Source organism: Plectropomus leopardus, chromosome 1 (genome assembly GCF_026936395.1).
Source record: "Plectropomus leopardus strain MGB_pleo_1.0 chromosome 1, ASM2693639v1, whole genome shotgun sequence".
NCBI classification, from domain to species: Eukaryota; Metazoa; Chordata; class Actinopteri; order Perciformes; family Serranidae; genus Plectropomus; species Plectropomus leopardus.
The window spans coordinates 3,941,358-3,965,252 of NC_142176.1; the positions used below are offsets into that span (position 1 = coordinate 3,941,358).

Genomic DNA, 23,895 nt, shown 5'->3' on the forward strand with positions numbered 1-23,895 from the left:
CGTCACGCTCATACGCCGAGCAACGTTATTTAACGAGGTCAGAATGAGAACTGGTTTAAGAGAGAGCGACAGAGAAAGAGACACAGAGAGGTAGTTTTGAATTTTGTTTTAAATGCAAGAGAAGCCTTAATAGTGTCCTTTTATTATGACCATCCGAAGGCACACCTGTGTAGGAATGATGCTGTGTAATCAGCATTCGGATATGCCGCACCTGTCAGGTGGATGGATAATCATGGCATGCTGCAAATGTAGCTGCCGCCACCTTGTGATATTCATACATTACTGCAAATAAAGTTTGGCTGAGATATCAGCACATCTGCGCTGTCTAAAACATTGCAAAAGTAAGAAAAAAAGTAACATGATTGTATTGTTGAATTTATTACATGACAGTGATGGCTCAGATTTAAAGAACAACGCATTTCATTTGATTGTTTTTTTCTTGGCCTCCATTTGAGGCTAACAAAGGAACACCTTTTCAGCCAATAAAGGCATGCTATTTCGATTTGTTTGGACGTAACTATTTTGCTACAACTACGTACCCTATTTTAAGCCTAAAATTTTGCTGATTAAATTGTGTTTCATGTCTTGCACAGTGCCTATTTCTAACTTTATGCAAAGTGGATGTGACACTTATTATTTCAGAAAGAGACTTGACTCAGAGTCTTGACCAACTAAAACATTAAAATACAAAGTAACATGTGCTTTAAGAACTTTATTGACCAAGTATTTGTATGCTTTCACCTGAGTAGGTTTGTCAAATGGTGATTTTTACTTTTATTTGAGTGACTTTTATGGGAGTAATTTTACTTGAGTAAAGATTTTTATGGCTCTAGCCAGTCGTCCAATAATCCCAGAGGTCTTCAATATCAAGGAAGGTGTGATCATTCTCTCCTGATGAATCACTCTCAAGATCAGGAACCTCAGTGGGTTGGTCATTAGGCATGGGGGCCACCCCAGCAAACACAACCTTATAGGAGACCATGTAGGAGTCACCGTAGACATGTAGCATCTGGTCCACGGGGCTGTAGTTCAGGGCGTGAATGTTGGGGGACACCTTGTTGATGAAGATGTTGATGTTGAACCTCTCCTCCCCTGTTGTGGTGTCAAATGAATAAAAGATCTCCTCCACATCTTTGCTGACGTATCGCGTCGCATAAAGAACGCCACAGGCCATGAAGGTGTTTGTCACCCCCTTCTTGAAGATCGAGGTGCGCCAGGTTTGGCCGAGCCTCGGCGGTTCACCCTCCTCCACCTTGGACAACACCAGGTTGCCAAAGTCCTGGGTGGTGGTATAGATCACCCAGACGCCCGACTCATCCGTGGCCAGGTCCAGGTCAGTGAATGGGTAGCATGCCTCAAGATGACAGAAGTTACTGTTTGAGTTAAACCTTAGAAAACAGAGGGCAGAACTCATGTCAGAGCAGGATTTTAATTTTCATAGACTCATTATTTTAAACTATCCCTTTAATGAAAAGTTGAGCAGTGAACCTGGTGCCTTTGGGGAGCTGTAAGTTGGTAACAGTTTTGGCGGTGAAGTTGAATCGACAAACAGCAGCTTGGTTGTAACAATTGTAGTACAACGCTCCTCCATACATCACGACATTTGGACCCTGGATGGTGTTAGTGGCCGGGTTTGAGGCATGGATCTGGACATTACCTGGAAGAAGAAGAGGGAGCAAGAGAGGAAGGAGCACATGTAATCTTAAGTAAGTAGTATAATTTGTTAACTATTAAAGAAAGCAATCAATGATGATATTTAAGCTTACTCTTTTTTTTAAAGAATAAGCATGGCTGTATTCTAAATAAATCCCACAAAAAGGCCCAAATCAAGAGTGAATTAATCACTGCAAGTATTGAGCTATATTGTTGTCAAAAACTGTTTTGTTTTTTTTATCTGATGGTCAATACAGAAAAAATATAAACAAGTCTGGTGATATTCTTATTTTTCGTATTATCAGCACAACTCATAAATATACCAAAAGCAGCAATTAATTAATCTTATTCTCCTGTACCACAGAGCTACATTGTATATAAAGTTGTGATTGTAATTGTTGGAAAAATCCTATCCACTTAATTAAATTTATCTGAACATCTCACTGCTGCAGCACACATTTCCTCAGATTATTGTGCACATTTAAAGAAAAGAATAGAAAATCTGCCCCCACCAGCCTCTTTATATAAGCATAATCATGTGACATTCATACATGGTTTTGTCCACTGGAGGTATATACCGCACAAGCAATTGATCATACTATTGATCAGCTGGAAAAAAAATAGTTGGAATATCTGGTGTAGCACTTAACTGGTTTTCATCTTGTTTATCCAACCAGAAGTTCCTACTGTCTGCTCAAGAAAGGGTATCTTCCTGAGCTCCTTCAACTTGTGGAGTACCTCAGGGGTCTATTCTTGGGCCTATTTTATTTTAATTATACAGTATATGCTCTACTTAGGGCACCTAATCTGTCACTTTGGTTGTGTGTTTTATAATTTCTACACTGATGATGCACAACTCTACCTATATGATGAGCCCAGTGACCTCTCAAATTTAATTACTTTCCACAAGGGTCTGACTGAGAATGGTCTCTAAATTTTCTTCAGTTAAATCACAGTAAAACTGAAGTTCTGTTTTTTTCCCCAGACCAGGTCTCTAAAACCATCCTCAACACCTTGACTCACTTTTGACTACCAGCCAACAAACATCAAGACAGTTAGTCAATCCTGCATCTTCCACCTTAGGAAAATTACAAAAAACAAAAATGTTGGGGTGTCTGGGGACTCAGTGGATAAAGCAGGCGCCCCCTGATATGAATGCAGTGTCCTTGCCGCAGCAGCCGTGGGTTTGATTCCAGCTCGCAGCCCTTTGCTGCATGTCATCCCCTCTTTCTCTTCCTTACATGCTATTGATATTCTGTCCTATCTATTAATGGCAAAAATGCCAAAAAATAACCCTAAAAAATTAATTAATAAATAAAAATGTCTACTTGGTTATGCATGTTTTTGTGTCATCCCACTTAGACCAATGTAATGCAATTATATATTATTGAACTAATGTTGTAAACGCCTCAGGTCCTTTGAAATGGGACTGCTAGCTTTTCTTCTGTTGAAATGTTTTGTGTCAAAACACCATTTTGTAACCTTGGTTTTGAAAGGTGTTACATAGATAAAATTCTACTTAAAGTTAGCACATTTCTAACATTAACACTTAAAATTAGAAAACAAGTGCCTTACCTGGTGTACTAACCCCAACAATGAGAGAGCTCAGGCTGGAGTAGAAACGGACATAGTTGGAGAATTTGTCACCCGAGGTCAGCATTACCAGCCAATGCCATTTTCCCTTCCCAGTCTCTGGTTTGGGATCCCGACCCCAGGCTCCATATTGGTAGGAGCCGGGGTACTCTCCTTGTGTGGTCAGCGTCGGCCCCGTGATATTCAGAAGCTGACCATAGGGGCATTTACCTTGGATGAAAACAGTAAACGAAAGAGAGAAAGAAATTGTATTGTATCTTTTTGTTGACCTCCTGTGAGAGTGTCAGATAAGTCAAAAATCCCCCTACAATTTGGTGCTTAAAGTGATTTTTGGCACATACTATGTGGAGGCTGAGTGGGTTGGGCGGCGGAGTAAAGACCCCCTCTGCACTGTTGCAGGTCTTTCTGCAGACGCTTGTTGTCTTGTTGTGTCTTCATCACATGCATGGTGTCATACGTTTCCAGCTCCTGCATCTCTGCTCTCAGGTCCTCCAGCTGAGCAGCAGAGCACACATCCAAATATTAGTTTGGATTTTTTTATTTTACAAACAGGAATGCCCTTGAAAGTAGTTTTATGTCTGATGTCATCAGAGAAAGTGGACTGACGTACACTGACAAAAAAGAGACGTTTCACCAATTTCAAACAGCCTGGTCTCATAGATAGATTCATGAAATGACTTATTAACACCACATTCAAACACTGGAAAGTGGAAAGTCAATTAGGATCCTTTGTTGGGTGGACATGGAAAGTCCCTGGTTCAGCAACATCATGTAATGGTTGCAATGTTACAACTACTGAAGAAGTACAAAGAGCAAGAAAATCCTCGTATGAGGTCGGGGTGGTGGATGGGTCAAATAGACAGTGGACTTCCACCCCAAAGACGAGGTACGGTGAGTCAATTTACGCTCATTTCATGCGTTTCGTTTATTCAAAATGCATATCCATTTTCACAGGAAAATTACAGTTTCTGCTCAATACGTGCAGAAAGTCTTTGTTTTGTACATAAAAAACATATTCAACATGAAGTTAGAGTTCTCAATAATGGCACTCCTTTAAATAATATAATACCAAGAGTTGTCACGTGTAATTTTAGATCTTAAATCTATGAAGAATTATATAGAATATATAGATATTTTTAGAATACTTGTAAACACAAACATGCTTGTTGTCAGTGTTTAGCAGCCGGTCCTTGTCACTCTTTGTGAATTTACCTGTTGAGTCGTGTTCGTGGTCAGATGCAGGTGTGCCTGGGTGGTCCTGTTGAGCCTTTCGATAAGTTGGTTGATCGTCCTCAGCTCATTCTCGATCACGTACAGGCTGAGAACTGCATAGACATCTCCATCGTCCTCCCTCTCCAGCACTGACACATCTTCCTGCAGCTGAGGTAGACGTTTCTCCAAACTCTGCAGCAGCCTCTCCATCTCCAGAGTCTGCGGACAGAGCAGGGTCGACAGTGTGCTCACACATCACTCAGGACTCCATGCGTACATACAGGAGTCTGTTTATTATTATCAGAGTCAGAGTTAGAAAAAGATTTATTGGAAATCACATACGCCTTTTCTGGGATTGTCCAAAACTGAAGTCATACTGGAAAGAGATTCAAACAGAGATACTGGCCATTTTGAATATAAACGTGCCATTAGACCCACTGTAATTTATTTTTGGAGCAATCCCAGATAGAGGTATGAAAAACAGAAAGGCTAGTTTGCTGCATATCCTTTTATTGGTAGGGGAAAAATGATAACTCTCCACCCTCCCTTAAGTGCAGGAAAGGTTAATAAAAGTGTAATCCATGGAAAAAAGTAACAGCAAAACTCCATGTAAGGATGGACAGGGGGTTTTTTTTGTATGGGCTCCAGCTATTTCAAATTACTAAAGTGAAAAGGTGCTGAAGTGATTTTATGGTGAATTTTACCAAGACTAATAATGTTTTACTTTGATGCATTTTTGTTTTTATTTTATTTATTTTTTATTTACTAATTTATTTTCTTGAGACTCCTCTATAGGGAAGCACATGTTGCCATGATTATAATTTGTATGTTTGTTTGCTGAACTGTGACTATGTTTTTCCCATTCTACTTTCTGAGAAAGTAGCAATGTATTATTCAACTATGAATAAACATTTTGCTCAAAAAAGAAGAAAGAAAGAAAGAAGGAAAGAAAGAAAGAAAGAAAGAAAGAAAGAAAGAAAGGTTTTCACTTACAAAACATTTGCTTTGGTTTTTGGTGCAAATATTAAAAATATTTTAAAAAAACATATTAAGAATAATGATACAAGTAAGGCAAAGTACTGCAACACTCAAGGACTTAAATAAAGAGTAGGATAAATTAAAATAGAAATATGGTACTTAAAACAGTACCATAACATAACAAATATGTAGCTTTTTCAGAATAAGAAAAAAACGGCAACGTTTTGTGCAGACGTGCAAAAATATTTAGCAGGGAACATGCAAAAGTTCATTATTTATTTATCTATTTATTTCATGTATATTTTTTATCACAGTTTTAAAGCTGTTTAGGAGACATTGCATTTGTTACAGTCTCGTTTAACGAATAACATGACTACTTACCTTCTGTGCGTTGATGTTGCTGTTGCATTTTGATGCGTTGTCCCCCACCGAGCTGAGTTTATCATGAGGGAAAACTTTCTCTGAATTAGTAAACTCACACAAACACTCCTCAAGTGAAGGTGCCTGAAATCAAGAATATCAAACTGACATGTTATACCGTATACGTACATTTGAAAATATGTGATCCTTCGTGGTGAAATTTTAAAATCTAATAGTAAAAACTATGTTTCGAGTGTTTTCTTACCTGTTGGGTGATGGTGAACAGCGCAAACAGTGGAACAATCATAAAGAGCTTCATCGTGGTGGATCAGACAGCAGAGCTGAAGAAAACTGCCTCAATAAAGTTTGAATATTAAAGTGTGTCTGACTTTAGCCGCAGCATCTATACGATGAACCTCCCACTGATCTCTACATGAGAGAATGAGTGTGCATGTGTGTTTGTGTGCTGTGTGTTACCCTCAGATTGTGATCACTTCTTCTTTGTGGTTGGCATTGCAACAAAATGGAATTTTTTCATATGAAGGGAGGCTCTATAAATACTGATAGATGTTTCAAAAGAAATTTTAAAGTAAAATTATGTCTTTTGAAAGTAACACGTCAGCATGAAAATCAACAGTGAAAGTATTTTGACCCTTTACTTGAGTAGCACAATGCGTGCAAATAACACTAAAAATACTAATGTACCGACATGTTTTTTGGATTTATAGTTTGACTTTTGCAGACATAACTACTCATAAGTATTAACAGAAAAATGTATTCACTGAATGACAGAGTTGTGCACTTCAGATGTCTGTTAGTGGTGCCCTCTTCAACTCTGTGTCCATATAAAAATAGGTGAGTGATGCAGTTATTGAGTAAATGCTGATTCAGCAAAACAAGGCCGTCATATCTTCACAGGGATTGGTTAATCTTCCAGGGAGTCCGTCTTGTTGCACTGCAATGTTTCTAGTAGCAAAGGATGGACAAAGCGAACTCGGGGTCTGGAGAGGGCCTTTTGCATTTTGTAGTTTACGAAATAAAAGCTCCTGGATGGTAACAGAAGTTTACCAAGGGGCCATGACAAGGCTGGATTTTCAAAATAAAAGCCAGAGATGGTGACATTAGTGTATCCAACACGTTCTCATCCCAGGTCGTCACATACTGGTGCTTTGCAGTGGACTTCCATCTACATATTACGCTCTAAGTATCCTTCTGTGTCTGCTGTTTATGTCCCGGGTATTATGCTGTTCATGCTGTTGATGTCAACACAAGCACATGGTGGGATTACGTTGCACGTGGTCATGTTTAAGCCACAACTGCACATGGCAACCAATGCTGGGATGTCAACAAATGCACACGTTGGCACAGATGGTTAGGATTAGAGAAAGGAGGCGCATTGTAAGGTTTAGAATAAAAACATCCCATTCAGACAGGAAGTGAACACCGGACCCCTCCTGCCCGCCCTATAGCTGCCTTTGCACATCGCATATCTTCACTGGCAGCGTTTCAACCTGATGCTGTCCAGCAGTGTATCATGCAGACGCAGCAGGTTCCTTCCAGCCGTCCGCCTGCATATAATAACAACATGACAGGTTCTGTCCGTGCTGTCAGCTGACGCCGTCCAGGGGCGAATCATGCGAACACGAAAGGTGGCTTTTTGGCATCAGATCTTTCAACGAAATAACTGCAAAAGAGGCGGCATATGATAACTTTGAAATGAGAAGGGGCTGGTTTCTTGGGAGAAGGGGAGCCTGTACAAAGCTGAATTTTTAAAACAAAAGTCTGTGGATGGTAATATGAAAATGTACAGCATTTTCAGATTTTCTCAAAAACAAATCTTCAAATCTTTTATCTCCTCCACTTCTTTCTACCCTAACACTCCACAGCCTTCAGATAAGTTTTAAACAGGTCATAAAGTGATGATACTTCTCCATTTTTAGATGGAGTGCTTCTGCATACTTTCTACCACAAAAACCATTCTCATATCAAAACCGTCTTTATGGACATTCATGCTTGTATTAAACTTTTTTTTCCCCCTTTTGTGGTTTATAAAGCAAAAATTATTTCTTCCTTCAGCTTTTTCAGTAACTTGATTTTTACTTCCACCTTTCACAGTATTACAGTTCAGCATTAAGCTTTTTTAGGCAATGGAGTTTAGCTTCAGATTCTGTCAGTCTCAAGGTTTTGATGCCTTTTTTGCGCTTTGCATGCATTTGTACCACAGCGCAGTGCATTTTAGCTTCCACATCTTTCATGCAATGCATTTCATAATTCCACATTTTCAGCAAGGCTTTGTGATTCATTGCTGTCATTGACATGCATTTTGAGCAGGAGATGCATTTTCTTTAAACGAAATGATGGCCACAACTGTGTGTTTATAGAAATTTTTTCAACACCTTTGAATGAATCTCAGCCAATTATAATCAAGTACTTCAACTATCCATTTTATGATATACAATGTTTATGACTGTTTATCTGAGAAGCGATTTGACACTGCTCACACAGATAAAGTGGACAGTCTCTGGAGGCTGCAGGTCATTGATACCTCAGGCCGCAGGTATGTGACTTGATGATGGGAAACTCAAATGTGACAGAGAAGCGGTGACTGATTCGTGCACTCGGTCAGTGAATTTATAGAGATGCACAAACAGTTCTGTGATTGTGGTTTCAGGATTTCAGGAACAGAAAGTGACTATGTTGTACTGAGTGCAGAACATATCATGTGGAAAAATTCCTCACTGCAGCATCTTAATTTAAGGTTTAATTCTGTGGTCTGAATACACAAAGTTTACTGTTGTGCACACTAACAGTGTCGAAAGTACACACTAAATGTACTTCTGTGATAAACTCCTTGCAGACTGTTATATCATGGGAGTATTCACATACAGAAGCAAAACTTTTAACACAACACTTTTGTCTTTGCTCCCATTTTTAGCATGTTAAAATTAAAAATCTAAAAGTTTTTTAATGCACTAAATAAATATATTTCTCTCAAACTTTGGCTGCAAATTCGTTCAAATTGGTGTTACTGAGCAATTCTCCTTTTCCAGGAAAATCTATCCACCTGACAGGCGTGGCATATTAAGAGCCTAATTACGTAGCATCATTACTCCACAGGTGTGCCTTGTTATGGTCACAATAAAAAGCCACTCAAAAATGTAATGTTTTACCACAAAAAAACACAGTGCCACAGATTTCACATGTTTTGAGGAAGTGTGCCACTGGCATGCTGACTGCAGGATTGTCCACCAGAGCCAGAGGGTAACATGAGTGTTACAGTGACACTGTTAAGTGCAAAAAATGTGCCACTGAAACCCATTCAAACTCCAATTTTTGATCCCACAGCCATCAAAGCATAAAAACATGCACTGTATTATTCCCGGAGATCATTAAAAGCTTTTGCTTTGGAATTTCTAATTTTAACTATTTTCCACCCGATGACTTCATTTTGTCTTTATCATATTTGGCATATGGAGAAAATACATGCTTTTCCACTAGGTGCACTGTCACAGTCAATGTTGCTGCAAATTATTGACATATGCCAGGATGTATAATTTTTTTTTTTTTTAAATCTACTTTGTATGTATCATATACAAAAAAAATATTCATTTTTAATTTTTAATTTTTTAAATCTAAAAACATAGTGGCATCAAGTCAAAAACCTGACATTTGAAGGGTTACAATTCTAAAAAGTTCATGAATATTTATGATCATGATTGTTGTCTAAAAAACTAAACTCTGAAAGTAGAAAATCATATTAATGTATAATATTTTTATAGCCTGAATTTGGTAAGTGCATTTTGTGTGCAGAAGGGTTTGAGTGAGTATTTGACACTGCACAAAAAATAATAATGTACAAAAACCTGACATTTAAAGAGTTAAAATTCTGAAAAATAATTAATATTTGATATTTATTATTAGGACTGTTGTTGGTTTAAAAAAATAATAATTCAAATAAAGTAGAAAATCGTATTAATTTATAATATTTTAAAGCTTGGTTTTGAAAAGTGCATTTTGTGTGAGTGTGTGCAATATCAAAGCGGGCCATAGAGGTTAATTAAAGTTTTACGGTACTCAAGTACTTAAAAATAGTACTTGAATAAATGTAGCCAAATCACTTTCCATCACTGAGACAGCACATGTTCATGTTTTCATTCTTGAAGTAAAAAAAAACAGGTTCAGAGCGGCACTTTTGACGTGAATGCTGGTGAAAAACATGATTAAAAAAGCACGTGCGTCAGTGTTGCTTTTATTTCGATGACCGGAAGTTTGATGTGTCCTATTCTGGCACACTTTGCGTTTCTCACAGGTACCCTGCTCCAACTTAGGCCATTCTCGGTTCCGCTTACACCTGAATTTGTGCGTAAGAGGATAGCCCTCTCCCAGGCCCCGTTTTCCGCGTTTTTTAATTATTTATTTCCGTGTAAACTGCAGTCTTGATATAAAAACATTGATGGTCGATAATTTAGCCCTGCGTTGAGGGCCCCGGGGAGAACCGCACAGGATTATAAAGTCACCTCAGAGCTCCGTGTTCATCCAGCGACATGGCTCGACCACGGCCGCGGGAGTACAAGGCAGGAGATTTGGTTTTCGCTAAGATGAAGGGATACCCGCACTGGCCGGCGAGGGTGAGTCTGATGCGGCCGGGCTGGGAGCGCAGGGAGGCGGGGTTCATTTACACAATACAGCCGCTGCTTCGCTGGAGGGATGCTACTGAGCCCGGAGCTCGGCTGGAGCTCACTGCACAGCCACATTTAGTCTGCGTAATTCTCTTTATAGCCACCAAAACCTCCAAAAACCTCCCTTTGTTTCCCGCTTAGTCGAGTTAACAATGTTACATTTTAAAAATATGAAAAAACGCAACATTTATTCGCCTCCATTTTCTCACTACGTTTCCTGTTTCATTCACCTCTTGCTGTAGTTGTAGCAATTTTAAAGAAATATATATATATTCTCCACTAATGAGTTCAACATGTGTTTTTTTTATGTATACATATAGCTCTCACCTATAGAATTAGTGAGCCAGTAGTTGACCTCAGGTAACCCGCAGCGCCTCTGTTTAACACTGCTGTTAATACACGCGTCTCATTTGCAATAAATGATGCACCTAATAGTGAACAGAAATGGCCTCAAATTCAATGGCGCACATGGGCTGTCATGCCCTGAGTTACCGGGGATCTCCACAGTGCAGAAGGCTCCATTTGTAACCTCTTGCAACAAGCATTTCTCAACTATTAAACAAAACATATGACTCAGTTTAGAAGCAGGTTCATGCAAAATAGGTTTTGTCATGAGGGATTTGCCCTAGTGTTTTGTGCATGCAAAAAAAAAAAAAGAAGAAATAAGAGGAAATAAAAATAAAAGCAAACAATGCATGAGGAAAGGTAAATGCAGAACAGAGAAAAAATATGGTGGGAAAAAGTCCAATATATCTGTTTTAAAATGAGAGCTGTGTGTTTTCCTCAAAAAAATGTACAAATGATATTGAGCAGGGCATGTGCAAAACTTTACAGGATAGAGAATATGTGCAATTTCACCACCTTTTTTGTTTTTGTATAACAACACAAATATAAAAAGAAATAGATATATTCTATAAAAGTGAAAAGTTTTTTTTTAAGTTTTTTTCTATTATTATTTTTTATTATTTTTAGTGAGAATTGAAGAAACATATATAGAACATGGAAAATAAAAATCTGAAAAAATACTGATTATTTGCAAGACAAGTATAAACAATACAAACAAGTGCTGCAAAAGTCAAGAAACACAAATATAGAACAGGAAAAAAGAAATAAAAAAATTAAAAAATATAGTAATATGTGTAATATATCAGTTTAAAATGACTTTGACTTTGCTGTTTTACTCAAAAAATGCGCAAATATATTTAAAATGTATTAGAGCATGTGCAAAAGTTCACAGTGTAGGAATTATGTGTCATTTCACCACACTTTTTTTGCATGTTCAACAAAAAAGAAAGTTCTGCAAAAGTCAAGAAATAGAAATATGGAACAGGAAAAAAATGAAATAAAAATAATAAAAAGGTAATGATAATATGTACACTATACCTGTTTTAAAATAAGAGCTGTAATGTTTAACTTAAAAAATGTGCAAAACATATTGACGAGGGCCTTTTGCAAAAGTCACAGTATAAAGAATATTTCATTCTCTCAGACTTTTTTGTTTATGTTTAACAAGACATGTGACAAGACAAGTAAACATCTATACTGTCTTAACGGTTATTCTTAATTGTGTCCATATGTCTGTTTTTTATGCTCAAATGTAGTGTTTTTTTCTCACTATCATTTTTTTGCTAATATTTATGAATGCCAATTTCTAATATATATATATATATATATATATATATATATATATATATATATATATATATATATATATATATATATATATATATATATATATATACTTTTTTTTTTTAACTTATTGAATTTCTTGTTTTTGTTGTTTTGTGTGTTGTTGTTATTGTACTAAGTCTGACCATTTCACTTGTTTGTAATGTTTTGATGAATTGATAACCCCAATAAAAAAAGATTTTAAAAAGTATAACAAGACAAATATGAAAAATACAAGCAAGTACTGCAAAAGTCAAGGAACACAAATGAAAAACGGGAATAAATGCAATTAAAATAGGAAAAAAATATGATAACGTGTCGAATATGTCTGTTTTAAAATGAGAGCTGTACTGTTTAGCTCAAAAGAAGTGCAAAAATATTGACCGTGCAAAAGTTTACAGCAGTTTCACCACTTTATTGTTTATGTATAACTGATAATATTGATGCATAAAAGAGGAGTTTAATAAATACTCAAGTCTCTCTCCCTGTCCTTCAGATTGATGAGCTTCCAGAGGGAGCTGTCAAGCCGCCCGCCAACAAGTACCCCATCTTCTTCTTTGGGACTCATGAAACGTAGGCACCTTTTTTTCATAGATGTGCAGAATTACTCTTAAAATTATGTTATTTCCAAATAAAGCAGCCGCGATGCTCATATTCATGTGGATGTTATGGAGTTTTTATGCTGTTGCACCACAGCGGGACTCTGTTAGATGATGAAATTGCTGCCACATGAAGTTTTTGTATATTTATGTTTGAAAATGTTTGATGTCCCTGCAAAGGCAGTACTGCGCAGGAAAAACAAAAAACGAAACATTGCATAGACTCATAAAAAAGCAGTCCCTCTCAGTATTACTTATGACCCACTCTCGGTGTGTGGCGGTGTATTTATCCGCAGAGACTGCCTGTATTTTCTTATTTTCTGATTGTTTGGCTGTGTGGGACGTACCTGGACTCAGCGTGCAGGAAACTTTCCTACACAGGAGCGAGACTTACATTTCGTGGTTGTTTAGCCTCATTTTGCATCACTTTGTAGTGGTAATGCATTTCTCACTCAGGTAATTCTTTGTGGCTTTGAGGTAATTTATGTCTCTTTGTGGTTGTTTTGCCCCTTTTTTAGTCTCTTTGATATAGCTTTTTGTTTTTTTGAGGTAATGTAGCTTCTTTTTTGTGTCTATTGTGAGTTGTTTCATGCTTTTTGTAGTTTTTTTCTTTTGTGTGTGTGTTTGCAGTTCCTTTGCATCTCTTTGCTCTTTGTGGTAATTTTAAATCTCTTCTTGGTCATTAAATGTCAGTTTGAGTGACGTTTTGCAAGTGAAGGCCAGAGCCTCCCCACACACACACACAGACACACACACACACACACACACACACACTCAAACACACAAATCCTTACATGGTCTGGACTTTATAAAATACTTTTAAAAATACTGATGATATTGTTTACACAGAGTATCAAGAAAATTACCTGAAAAATGGAAATAAAGTTACAACAAGGAAATTACCTAAAAAAAGGGGGGGCTCAAAAATTTGGGAATTACGGTAATTATAAATATAGTCACTGATATAATCATTTAACCAAGCTTTTTTTTCTTTTTTAGCTTTTTTTCTTTTTTTCATAGACATTTTCCCTATTTTTTGATTTTTGTAAAAATGTTCAAGTTTTGTACAATTTGTGGAACTTTTCTTTTACCAAATGGCTCATTGCTTTTTTGTTTTGTTTTTACCATGTTTTTTTAACCACTGTTTTGCTCAGTTTTCATAGGGTTAAATACTTGTGAAATGCATCTGAGAGCAGCAGAGAAGAGATGTCGATCTAGATCTCAGAGACTGGAGTTTGCTCCGCTGTCATCAGTTATAGGACTAAGTGTGTTTACCATCATATCTCACCACATATCTGATAAACTTTATGTACCGCCGAAACTCAGTGGTTCATAGAGAGTTTTGACTTTATGAAATATAGTAAAAAGTTAAAAAAGTTCTCTGGTTTACGTCAGCAAATGTATGACCTAAAATATCCCTAATCTTAGAAAAACAGTCTTTTGTAAAAGCAAACCCTCTAAACTGTCATCTAATAAAAGTTTGGACGTAATTATTCAGTATTTTGGTTTACAGTTGCTCTGCAGCTAAAATGAAAACTTTCGTAGATGAAGGTCTAATTATTTTGTGTCTCCTGCTAATTTTAACCCCTGAAATATCACGTGGTTTCCCAGACTGTTTTAGTAATAGCTGCGATAAATATCTCTTCCTCCTTCTTCAGTGCGTTCTTGGGCCCGAAGGATCTTCTGCCCTACAAGGAGTATAAAGACAAATTTGGCAAGTCCAACAAGAGGAAAGGCTTCAACGAGGGCCTGTGGGAGATCGAGAACAACCCCGGAGTGAAGTTCACAGGCTATCAGGTCAGTCGGCCGTCTCTTGTGTCTGTGGTCCACAGAGGAGACAGTGGGAGGAAACATGCGGGGAAGCAGAGACACCGGACAGGCTCGATGCTCAAACAAAGACACATTGTTTCCTCGCCAAAACGTGTAAGGCACAAATGAAAGGTCTGTTCAAACAGATCGTGTTTGAGCGGGAAAGATTCGTTTGTCTTAACTTGCAATGTCACGTTTGTAAATGTGATCCTTTGAAACTCGAGGAAATCGCCTTGATTTGTGTCAAAAACATGAGAATAAGGCAATGAAAGAAAAAGTGACCCAGAAATGTGCAAAAAAAAAGTAAACAAAAAAAGCAAAAAATGACCCGGAAAAGCTCTTAAAAGTTATTAATGTTTAAGATAATTGTTAACCCTTTAGAACCTGCGTCAGCTTCACTTTCTTGAGCTGCAATCAGAGGCCTTTCACAGGTTTTTAGACCTTTGAACTTTGACCAAATCGGTTTGATTTTGTTTGAAAATTATGAGAAAAAAGGCAATGAGCAACGTAGCAAAAAATGTCCAGCAAACTGCAAGAAATTAGTATAATGTAACAAGAAAATTACCCAAGAAATAGATTTAAAAAAGAGGGGAGGTCATAAGAAAACTACTTAAAAATAAGCAAGGGAAAATTATCATTATTATTATTAGTATTAGTAGTAGTAGTATTAATATTAATATTACGATGTATTTATTATTTTTTTAAAACTCTTTTTAAAAGTTTTTTATTTTTATTTTTCAAGTTCCTATTTGTTTCTTTGTTTATTATTCTTTGGTCTTTTCCCCTTGTCTTTTCCTAATTTCCAGAAAATAATTAATAAATCTTGCACTTTTTTCCTAATTTCTTGCTAAATTTCATGTAATTTATTCTCAAGTTGCTTATTGCCCATTTTTTAAAAAGAAATCAGGCCAATTTGCTCAGGTTTCTAAGGGTGAAGTGTGTAATTATGATAATAAGAAATCCCTAGACGTTTCTCCCATGTTTTTTAAAAATAATTTTCTAAATCTACTAATTTCTTGCAATTTATGGGACATTTTGTTCCATGTCGCTCATTGCCTGTTTCCCCGTGTTTCTGAAAGAAATCGCACCAATGTGCTCAGGGTTCAAAGGGTTAAATACTTATGAAAGCGTCTGAAAGCAGCACAAGAAAACTGGCGTCACTCCAGGTTTAGAGGGTTACAGTGTCTGATGGTTTTGCAAAAATGAATAAATAAGTAAAGGTTTGTCATGTTTTGTTCACAGGCCATCCAGCAACAGAGTTCATCAGAAACAGAAGAGGGCGGAAACGCTGCTGATGGCAGCAGTGAGGGCGAGGAGGGCGACTCTGTGGAGGAGGAAGACGACAAGGAGAAGCTGAAGGGAGACAAGACCGGATCCAAACGGAAAAAGACGGCCGCCTCCAAGGTACTTTACCTCTGCCGGTTAACCCACGAATACGGGATCAATGAGGTCACGATGCAGAGGAGGGCAGATCAGTTTTTTAGTGTACGTCCAGTTTTCTTCAAAACAAAATATGAGTAACAACACCCACCAACAAATGACGATCGATGGCGAAGGTGTTGAAGTTGTAGATGATTACAGATATTTAGGAGCAATAACTGACAGGGAACACGGATGATATTTTATGAGAAAGGTTTGCAGTATTTATATTTCATGCACAAACTGAGACAGTTCAGAGTGGACAGAAATATATTCGGCCTTTTTAAAAAAATGTTGGTTTTTTTTTTATTTTTAGGGGATTCCATACATTTATGATATTGCCAGTTTTATGCCTTTGATTACAGAAACTTAGCTGATATAGTACACTTTTGGTGTGATTGAAAGTGCTTTCAACCAGCAATTCATCTAATTTTTGTTTGTCTTTATTTTTTCTTTTTAAACAGGAAAAAAAAATAAAAAAAAAATATATATTTAAAAAAAATTAAAAATAAATCAAATAATTTATATATATATATATATATATATATATATATATATATATATATATATATATATATACATATACATTCAAAATAGATAATATGAATAAATACAACTTAAAATAAAAAAGATTAAAAAAATATATATATATATATATATATATATATATATATATATATATATATATAAAAATGAATATTTGATATTATGATAAGGACTGGTGTTGGTTAAAATTAACTAAATAAAAATAGAAAATAATATTAATGCATGATATTTTTTAAAGCTCATTTCATGCACAGAGCGATGTAAGTGTAAGGGTAAAGAGTTAGAGGGCTTATTCAGTATATCTTAAACTTGTTGATACACAGAACTTTTTTTTAAGCTAGAGATGAAGAAAAAAGCTTAGGAAAAACTATAAATATGATGATCATAATTACATATTTAAAATTATTATAATTATATTTTTTTAGGTCATTTCTACTTTTAAAAAAATATTATTATTATTATTATTATTTTACTTATTTTTTGTAATTTTCTCATATTTCTTTTCTTTTTTAAATTTTTCACAAATTTCTTGCTAAAACTTGGGTCATTTATTTTACTTACTGCCCTCTTCCTATATTACAAGCCAATTAATGTTAGTAGACCATAAGAAAAGTAAATTCTCCAACATATATCTGATGCATATTTGGGGCATATAAAACCTCTGAATAGTTCTTTGGTGTATCAGGATACTTTGCTGTTTACGGATGCAGTTTTGGTGGTAAAGAGGTTGGAGTCTCACAGTTGAGGATATAAGAAAAAATGGAGCAAATGATCCAATTTATTTAAATTTTTTGTGCTGAAATTTAGACTATAGCTTGACTGTGAATCATTTTTCCACATTTCATGCATCCAAATATGTTAACAGTCTCTGTTCCTGATGATCTCTGTATTCGTTACTCCGTTCTCTTGTGTTTGACCTTGCCTTTATTTTGGAAAAAAAAAAAAAAAAAAAGGGGCCTGGAGGTTTGAGGGGATGGAGTGCTGCAGAGCGCTGCCACAGTGTGAAACTGTATTAGTGTGAGCCATCGCTGCTGTAAATGGAAGCAGGCTGCAAAAGTCACATGCATCCTGCTCCTCACTTAGCAACCGCTGTTGCCTAGCGACTGGGCTCCATTACGCACAGCACATGTGGTGCATCCGAAGGAATGTGGCACCGTTGTGGAGCGGTTTGCTGATGTGTGTGTGTGTGTGTGTGTGTGTGTGTGTGTGTGTGTCCTGTCACATCATTGAAATACTGCAAGTGTGTGTGTGTGTGTGTGTGTGTGTGTGTGTGTGTGTGTGTGTGTGTGTGTGTGTGTGTGTGTGTGTGTAAGAGGTACACGAAGGAACTGGAATCTCCTCAGCAAGGAAAAGATTAAATGTGTTCTCTTATTTTGTGGGGTGGGGAAAGGGGGCGCAATTTTTTGGTAGTTTTCAACCCCACCCCCTCTCACTCACACACACACACACACACACACACACACATACACGTGAACATCAATAATAGGGGACTATAATTCTTTACTATCCAAGTGGGAACCTTTATTAGCAGTCATTTTAAAAATACAAAACTAGAATTAAAAAAATTACACACACACACACACACTGACCAATTGTGAAATCATACATTTCAAATTGGAGCTCTCAGAGCATTTCGGGTCCTGTGAGTTGTTGTAAGCTGCTAACACTGATGCATTTCTGTATTTGTGACCATGTAAATAAATACTGACCGTATCATTTTTTTAGATTTCACATGCACACAGATAAAATATAATTAACTCTTTGAAACCTGGAGCGACATCACTTTTCTTGTGCTGCTTTTTAGATGCCTTTCACATGTGTTTAACTTTTGAAAAGTGAGCAAATTGGTGTGATTTCTTTCAAAAACATGGGAAAAAGGCAATGAGCCACTTGGGGAAAAATGTTTCACAAATTGAAAGAAATTAGTAGATTCAGAAAAGTATTTCTAAAAAGTTACACTTGTATCTTTTTTTATTTTAGGCCTTTTTTGTTTCTTTTTCTTTTTTCACAAATTGTGAGGTTAATTTTCTTGTATTTTTCTTGTAATTTCTTCTTTCATTGTTAATGGCCTCGTGTTGTTGAAAGAAATTAAGCCAATCTGAATGAATATATTTGAATTTGTATTTTGTATTGGGGCAAGCTTTACTCAAGGTTCCCTGACAAGCTTTTTCTGGAGCTTTCAATCACATCTCGCAATTTTTAGCTTAAAAGAGAAGTGAAATATGTCAAAGACAAGTGAGCATTCACAAAAACCTTCCTCTGACAGCAATCCTTCAAGGACAGCTTTCAGCTGTGGATTTTTCAGCATGTCACTGTCGTGTCTTCAGGACTGTAAACTTTAGAGACTGTTTGACGCATTTTACGTGCTTTTCATTCTTCATTTTTTTAATAATTTTGGCTGCGTTCATACATATGGCATACATTTTGGCAGCATGGTGTATTTTTGTTTAATCTTTTAAATCCCAGCTCAACTCCTACAATAAGTCAAAAACACACATAATTGTATGAACATAATTATTACATTTATACTGTTAAGTGCAGATAAATGTGTCATTGAAACCCATTCAAAAATTTTTGAATGGGTTTCCCACCTGATGACTTTTTTTTGAAGAAAATACATGCACAGTAGAAAATCATATTAATGTGTAATATTTTTCACAGTCTGATTTTGAGTAGTATTTTCGAGTAGTAACGTAGTATTTTCGAGTAGTAAAGTGCAGTAAAATCATTTGGTTATTGTCCTCCTCTAACTGCTTCTGTGATGTGCTGCTTCTCACATTTTGTGTCTGTAAAAGATTAAAACTCTCCGACATTCTTCTGCATCCTGATCTGTGTGTCTGCAGCAGAAATCCTCCAAGCTGTCGAGGATCTCATCTGGAGAGGACGACCTGGAGAAGGACGGGAAAGATGACGACCAGAAGAGCGGCTCGGAGGGAGGAGACCCCGACAACGACATCATCCAAAATACCACCGACAGTAAGGTGGGAATCATAAACACCTACGTATTTAGGACTCTAATCGTTCATCAGTGCTTAACACCTCAAACAACTTCAGCTGTCTTGTGCTTTGTTCAGTTGCACTTAACGAGCATTTTAACCTTTAAACTTGAGAAATTTGATTTTATTTCTTTTCAAAACGGGGGGGGTGCAATGAGCATCTTTGCAAGAGATGTCCCACAAATTGTAAAAAAAAGAAGAAAAAAAAAGAAAAATAGTAAAAGTTGACCTTGAGACCTTGAGCTTGAAAATGACTTAAACATTAGCCGGTAGGTATTAGATATTATCAAAAAACTCTGGAAAAATGTCTAGAAAACTGTTTTTAATTCTTATATATATAAAATGAAGTTTTATTATTTTTTTAATCTATTGTTTGGGATAATTTTCTTGTTACATTATACTAATTTCTTGAAATTTGTGGGACATTTCTTGCCAAGTTGTTCATTCCATTTTTCCTCTCATGTTATGGCAAGAAATCAAACATCATTTGTTTGGGTTTCAAAGGGTCAAATAGCTTGTGAGAGGCGTCTGACCACAGCACAAGTAAGCTGATGTCAACTCAGGTTTCAAAGGGTTAATCCTTGGCTTTAAATCTCAGTTTTGGGAGGTTTTCTCATTTTTTTGACCTGAAATTATTTAATATTCCATATATTTTGTAAAAGTTACTTTGTGTCTGAAAATAACATATTTTTAACAGTCACACATTCAAAGATGTGCTCCCTCCTCACTGCAAAAGTCAGAGGGAGCACAACAATAATGCCAATAAAACACATGTTTCTTTATTTCTGTGTCCCCCAGAACCAGCTGCTCATAGAGGAACATTAAGTGAAGAAAGCACGAGGAGGAAATCGTTCTTTGTAGCTGTGATGATGGAAAAGTGAACCTACAACATGATTTCTCATCAGCACCATCTGCTGGCTGCCATCCTCACCTCCACCCTCCGTTGGACTCCAGTGTGTGTTTGTACGAAAGATGCACCCATACTGATACTGGTACCAGTTGTCACATGGATGCCAGTGTTTAACCCTTGAAAACCTGGAATGACATCAGTTCTCTTCTTCCTGCGTTCAGACGTCTTTCACGTGCATTTAAACCTTTGAGACCTGAGAAATTTGGTTTGATTTCTTTTGAAAACACAGCTAAAAAGGAAATCAGACACCTGGCAAGAGATGTCCTACAAGCTGCAAGAAATTAGGAAAAAGAGACACAAAAATGACCTGAAAATAAGTTTTGAAACTAAAAGCGAGACAGAGAAGTTATTCAAAGTTAATAGTATTTTCTAAAAAAATAAATAAAACCCAGGAGAATGTCCTGAAAACTGTATCAATTATATTTGTACTTTTTTTATTTGCATTTATTAATGTTATTGTTTTTATTATTAATAATAATATTTTATTTTATTTTTGTTTGTTTGTTTTTTGCCATTTTTTTTCTTTTCTCTCTTTTTTTCTTCAGGTAATATTTCTCATAACTTGTAACTTCTGCCTTCTGTTTTTGAAAGAATTCGAGTCAATTTGCTCAGGTGTCGAAGGGTTAACTGGGCATTATGTAAAATCAGTTATTTAAGCACTGCAACTTATTGCCAAAGGCCACGTAAGAAATCAAAGCCTTTGTAATGTTGAACTCTCCAAAATATACAGGTTATGATTTTAAATTTCTTTTAGCCGGTGACTCTGGATGCTTAAAAGTTTATATTGTTAAATAAATAAGTTTAGGATATTTAAAGGGGCATTAAGTACTTTTATCATGTTCTTCTGGCAACAGTTGGCGTTTGATAATATTAGCTGTGTTAATATGGAGCCTTTTTTCTACAAGCATCAGACTAAAAGCCCAATCAGAATAGAAATGTTTGAAATTGTAAGTGAACCCCTTTCATAACCAGTTAAATGACTTTTATTTGTTACGCAATCAGTGGGAGGTGTGGGCGGCTCCCTTTGCCCTTTTAATGACTGCAAGAGAAGAACTAAAGCTGTTGCTTCACTGAAAAACACAGCAGAAAATTGTCCAGTTTTATATAACTCTTATAATCATGAAGGCTGGGACCATATAATGGATTGGATGACGAGAGTAGGGAAGGAAGTCAAATAAAAACCAAAAGTCCATGTAAGAATGACATGACAAGGACTTTCCCCTAGGAGACTGCTGTTTGTGTCCCATTTTAAAGTAAAGATTGAGTTATTGTAACCTACATCTTTATGTAACTTTGCTTTAAGTTACAGGACAATGCCTAAACATGATTCTTTTCCTAAACCTTTCCTATGTAACTTTAAGTTAAATATGTAACTTTAGTTACATACAAAGTTACACAGTTCATGACGTGAGGACGCACAACCAATTTCTTTTCCTAAATCTAACCCACAAAACTATACTTTTCTAAACTCAACGTAAGCAACTTAACTTTCCTAACCAACGTAACTTTACAAAACTCAACAAAAGTAACATAATGATGCACAACCGTGACTGTTTTCCTTAATCTAACCTATGTAACTTAATGTTAAGTATGTAACTTTACATTGTACTTTACATGACAACACCCAAGTGTGATTCTTTTCCTGAACCTAACTGGTAGAAGCGCTAATTAATTAGATACCATATTAACCACGATACAAGCATACTTTGTGTTGTAACTCATCTTCTTCAGGCCTAGCTAAGCTAATAATGTGGTGATTCAAAGGAAAATGGCATATAAATAACTGAACATACAAGGGAAAACAGCATGAACACCAGAGTGTAAAGGCTACAGTTTACGTTCTAAGATAATAAATAGCCAATCGTTTTTCTAATTTGAAGAGTTAGTAATATCCATCCAACTTGTCACTCTCTTAAATACAGCAGATTACTTACTGCCTCTTTAAGTATTGTTGAAAAGTGACATAGTATGTGCTCAGAAGGTAATTTTTCTACTAGTCTGTGAAATCTTTCGCAGTAAAAATACAGTATCGGTGCATCTCTACTTCATTTGTGACATGATATAATACAATTATGTCACTCCATGTCACGTTCAGACCAGATGAAACTGCAAGTCGGCGTGGCTCGTCCCATTTCTTCATCGTCACACATAGTGTAGATAACCATCAATCAGTATTTATACTGGCCCGCACATACCTATCTGTATTGTGTCACTCATGATCACCCGTCACTGTGTACAAACACATTTGATAAGACCTCCATATATATATATACTCTCCTACCATCTATGATATATGTTGGGTATTGCAGTGTACTGATCACTAGTTGTAGCTTGAAATAGCTTTTTTTTTTTTTTTTTTAAACTTTTTTTTAACCAGGACAATTACGGGAGGGACTTATGGAATAACCAGTCAAACATTATCCATCACCATATATGTTACTCTTTTATGTAACCAGAAAAAGACGAATGGAAATACATAGATAAATGTATGAAGTGTTGTGCACAACTGGGTTACACATTGTAACCCGAAATGAACTATATCTGTATATTTTACTTTTGTTGTAGAATATAGGACCACTATTCTACTCGGACTGCTCTAGGTAACAGCTCATCTTTTTATGGAAAAGTGATACATCTGTTCTTCTGTGTATCTGTGAAATAGATCACTGTATATTTCAAAGCTTTTTATAGTGGCATGCTCTACTGTTGTACTCCAGATCATTCTTATATGAACGTGTCCGTTTGTTCTTAGTTTAAAAGCTGATATTTGTGGGTATGCGATGGACTTGGAGGACAAAAGAATCCACTTTTATCTGTTGCCTTGTCTCAGCGTCTGACAGTAAACTGAGCATTAACTTTCGAGGGAAACTGAAAGAAAACGGTTTTCATCTTGTGAACAACATACAGTGTGATAATGCATTTTCAAATTCCCAAACTTGCCATAGTTCCTGTGAGAGTTTACTTTCAATTGATTGCAGTAAAGATGACACCGTCTTTTAACTCTGTGCAAGTTGCCTTTACTTTGCTTCTATTGTTGTTGTCATGAGATATAGACATATTTATTTTTTGATGATAGATAATTAAGACACCTTCTGTATGTAAACTCATGCTTTTTTTCCCGTCATATCTTTGTTATGCTTGTATTTGGAACATGTTTTGCATTTTCAAGGTTTGTAATTTACTGTAAACTGTTTTTGCTGTTTATGGACGAGACTTTTACAAAATAAACTCATTGGAATGCATCATGAAGCTGTAATGCTCATTACACTCCACAAAACAACAGTGATGCATGTGTGAAAAATGGACACGTTTACATTTTAAGATCTGGAGCAATGATGGGACAAAAATGACATATTTTTTGCTGAGGGCGGTGCCACAGGATTGATTTTGCTGTACCTTAATTAAATCAGCTGTTGGTCTCAGATGCATTTTGGCTAATGTGATTTGAGCCATTACTAAACATGCCTCCACTT

At 36.2% G+C, this 23,895-nt stretch overlaps 2 protein-coding genes across 4 annotated transcripts; one reads left to right on the forward strand and one right to left on the reverse strand.

The window, feature by feature from the left end:
• Positions 1-697: 697 nt before the first annotated feature.
• Positions 698-6,243, reverse strand: LOC121944397 (olfactomedin-4-like). The gene is made up of 7 exons (XM_042488176.2): positions 6,062-6,243; positions 5,818-5,940; positions 4,459-4,677; positions 3,588-3,741; positions 3,229-3,456; positions 1,489-1,657; positions 698-1,388 (listed from the first exon to the last, which is right to left on the reverse strand). Exons 1-7 carry the CDS (start codon positions 6,113-6,115, stop codon positions 830-832), a joined length of 1,506 nt encoding a protein of 501 aa, XP_042344110.2. The 5' UTR covers positions 6,116-6,243; the 3' UTR covers positions 698-829.
• A 3,814-nt stretch (positions 6,244-10,057) lies between these two features.
• hdgfl3 (HDGF like 3) lies at positions 10,058-23,664 on the forward strand. Of its 3 annotated transcripts, none has more exons than XM_088084375.1 (6): positions 10,058-10,424; positions 12,640-12,716; positions 14,401-14,539; positions 15,794-15,955; positions 19,360-19,492; positions 20,311-23,664. In XM_088084375.1, the coding sequence occupies exons 1-6, from the start codon at positions 10,341-10,343 to the stop codon at positions 20,391-20,393; spliced, it is 678 nt and encodes a 225-aa protein (XP_087940501.1). In that variant the 5' UTR covers positions 10,058-10,340; the 3' UTR covers positions 20,394-23,664. The 3 variants fall into 3 exon arrangements, with proteins under 3 accessions (XP_087940501.1, XP_042345544.1, XP_042345536.1); XM_042489610.2 differs by having other exon boundaries at positions 10,061-10,424; positions 19,363-19,497; XM_042489602.2 differs by having other exon boundaries at positions 10,065-10,424; positions 19,360-19,497.
• The last annotated feature ends 231 nt before the right edge of the window (positions 23,665-23,895 follow it).

Bases quoted from the DNA above. Each gene is read 5' to 3' on its own strand.
- LOC121944397 (XM_042488176.2), bottom strand. From the start codon at position 6,115: ATGAAGCTCTTTATGATTGTTCCACTGTTTGCGCTGTTCACCATCACC. The intron at 5,941-6,061 runs GTAAGAAAACAC...TCTTGATTTCAG, and splicing joins TGTTCACCATCACCCAACAG to GCACCTTCACTTGAGGAGTG. The intron at 1,389-1,488 runs GTTCACTGCTCA...CTGTTTTCTAAG, and splicing joins CAGCTCCCCAAAGGCACCAG to GTTTAACTCAAACAGTAACT.
- hdgfl3 (XM_088084375.1), top strand. From the start codon at position 10,341: ATGGCTCGACCACGGCCGCGGGAGTACAAGGCAGGAGATTTGGTTTTC. The intron at 10,425-12,639 runs GTGAGTCTGATG...CCTGTCCTTCAG, and splicing joins ACCCGCACTGGCCGGCGAGG to ATTGATGAGCTTCCAGAGGG. The intron at 14,540-15,793 runs GTCAGTCGGCCG...TTTTGTTCACAG, and splicing joins TGAAGTTCACAGGCTATCAG to GCCATCCAGCAACAGAGTTC.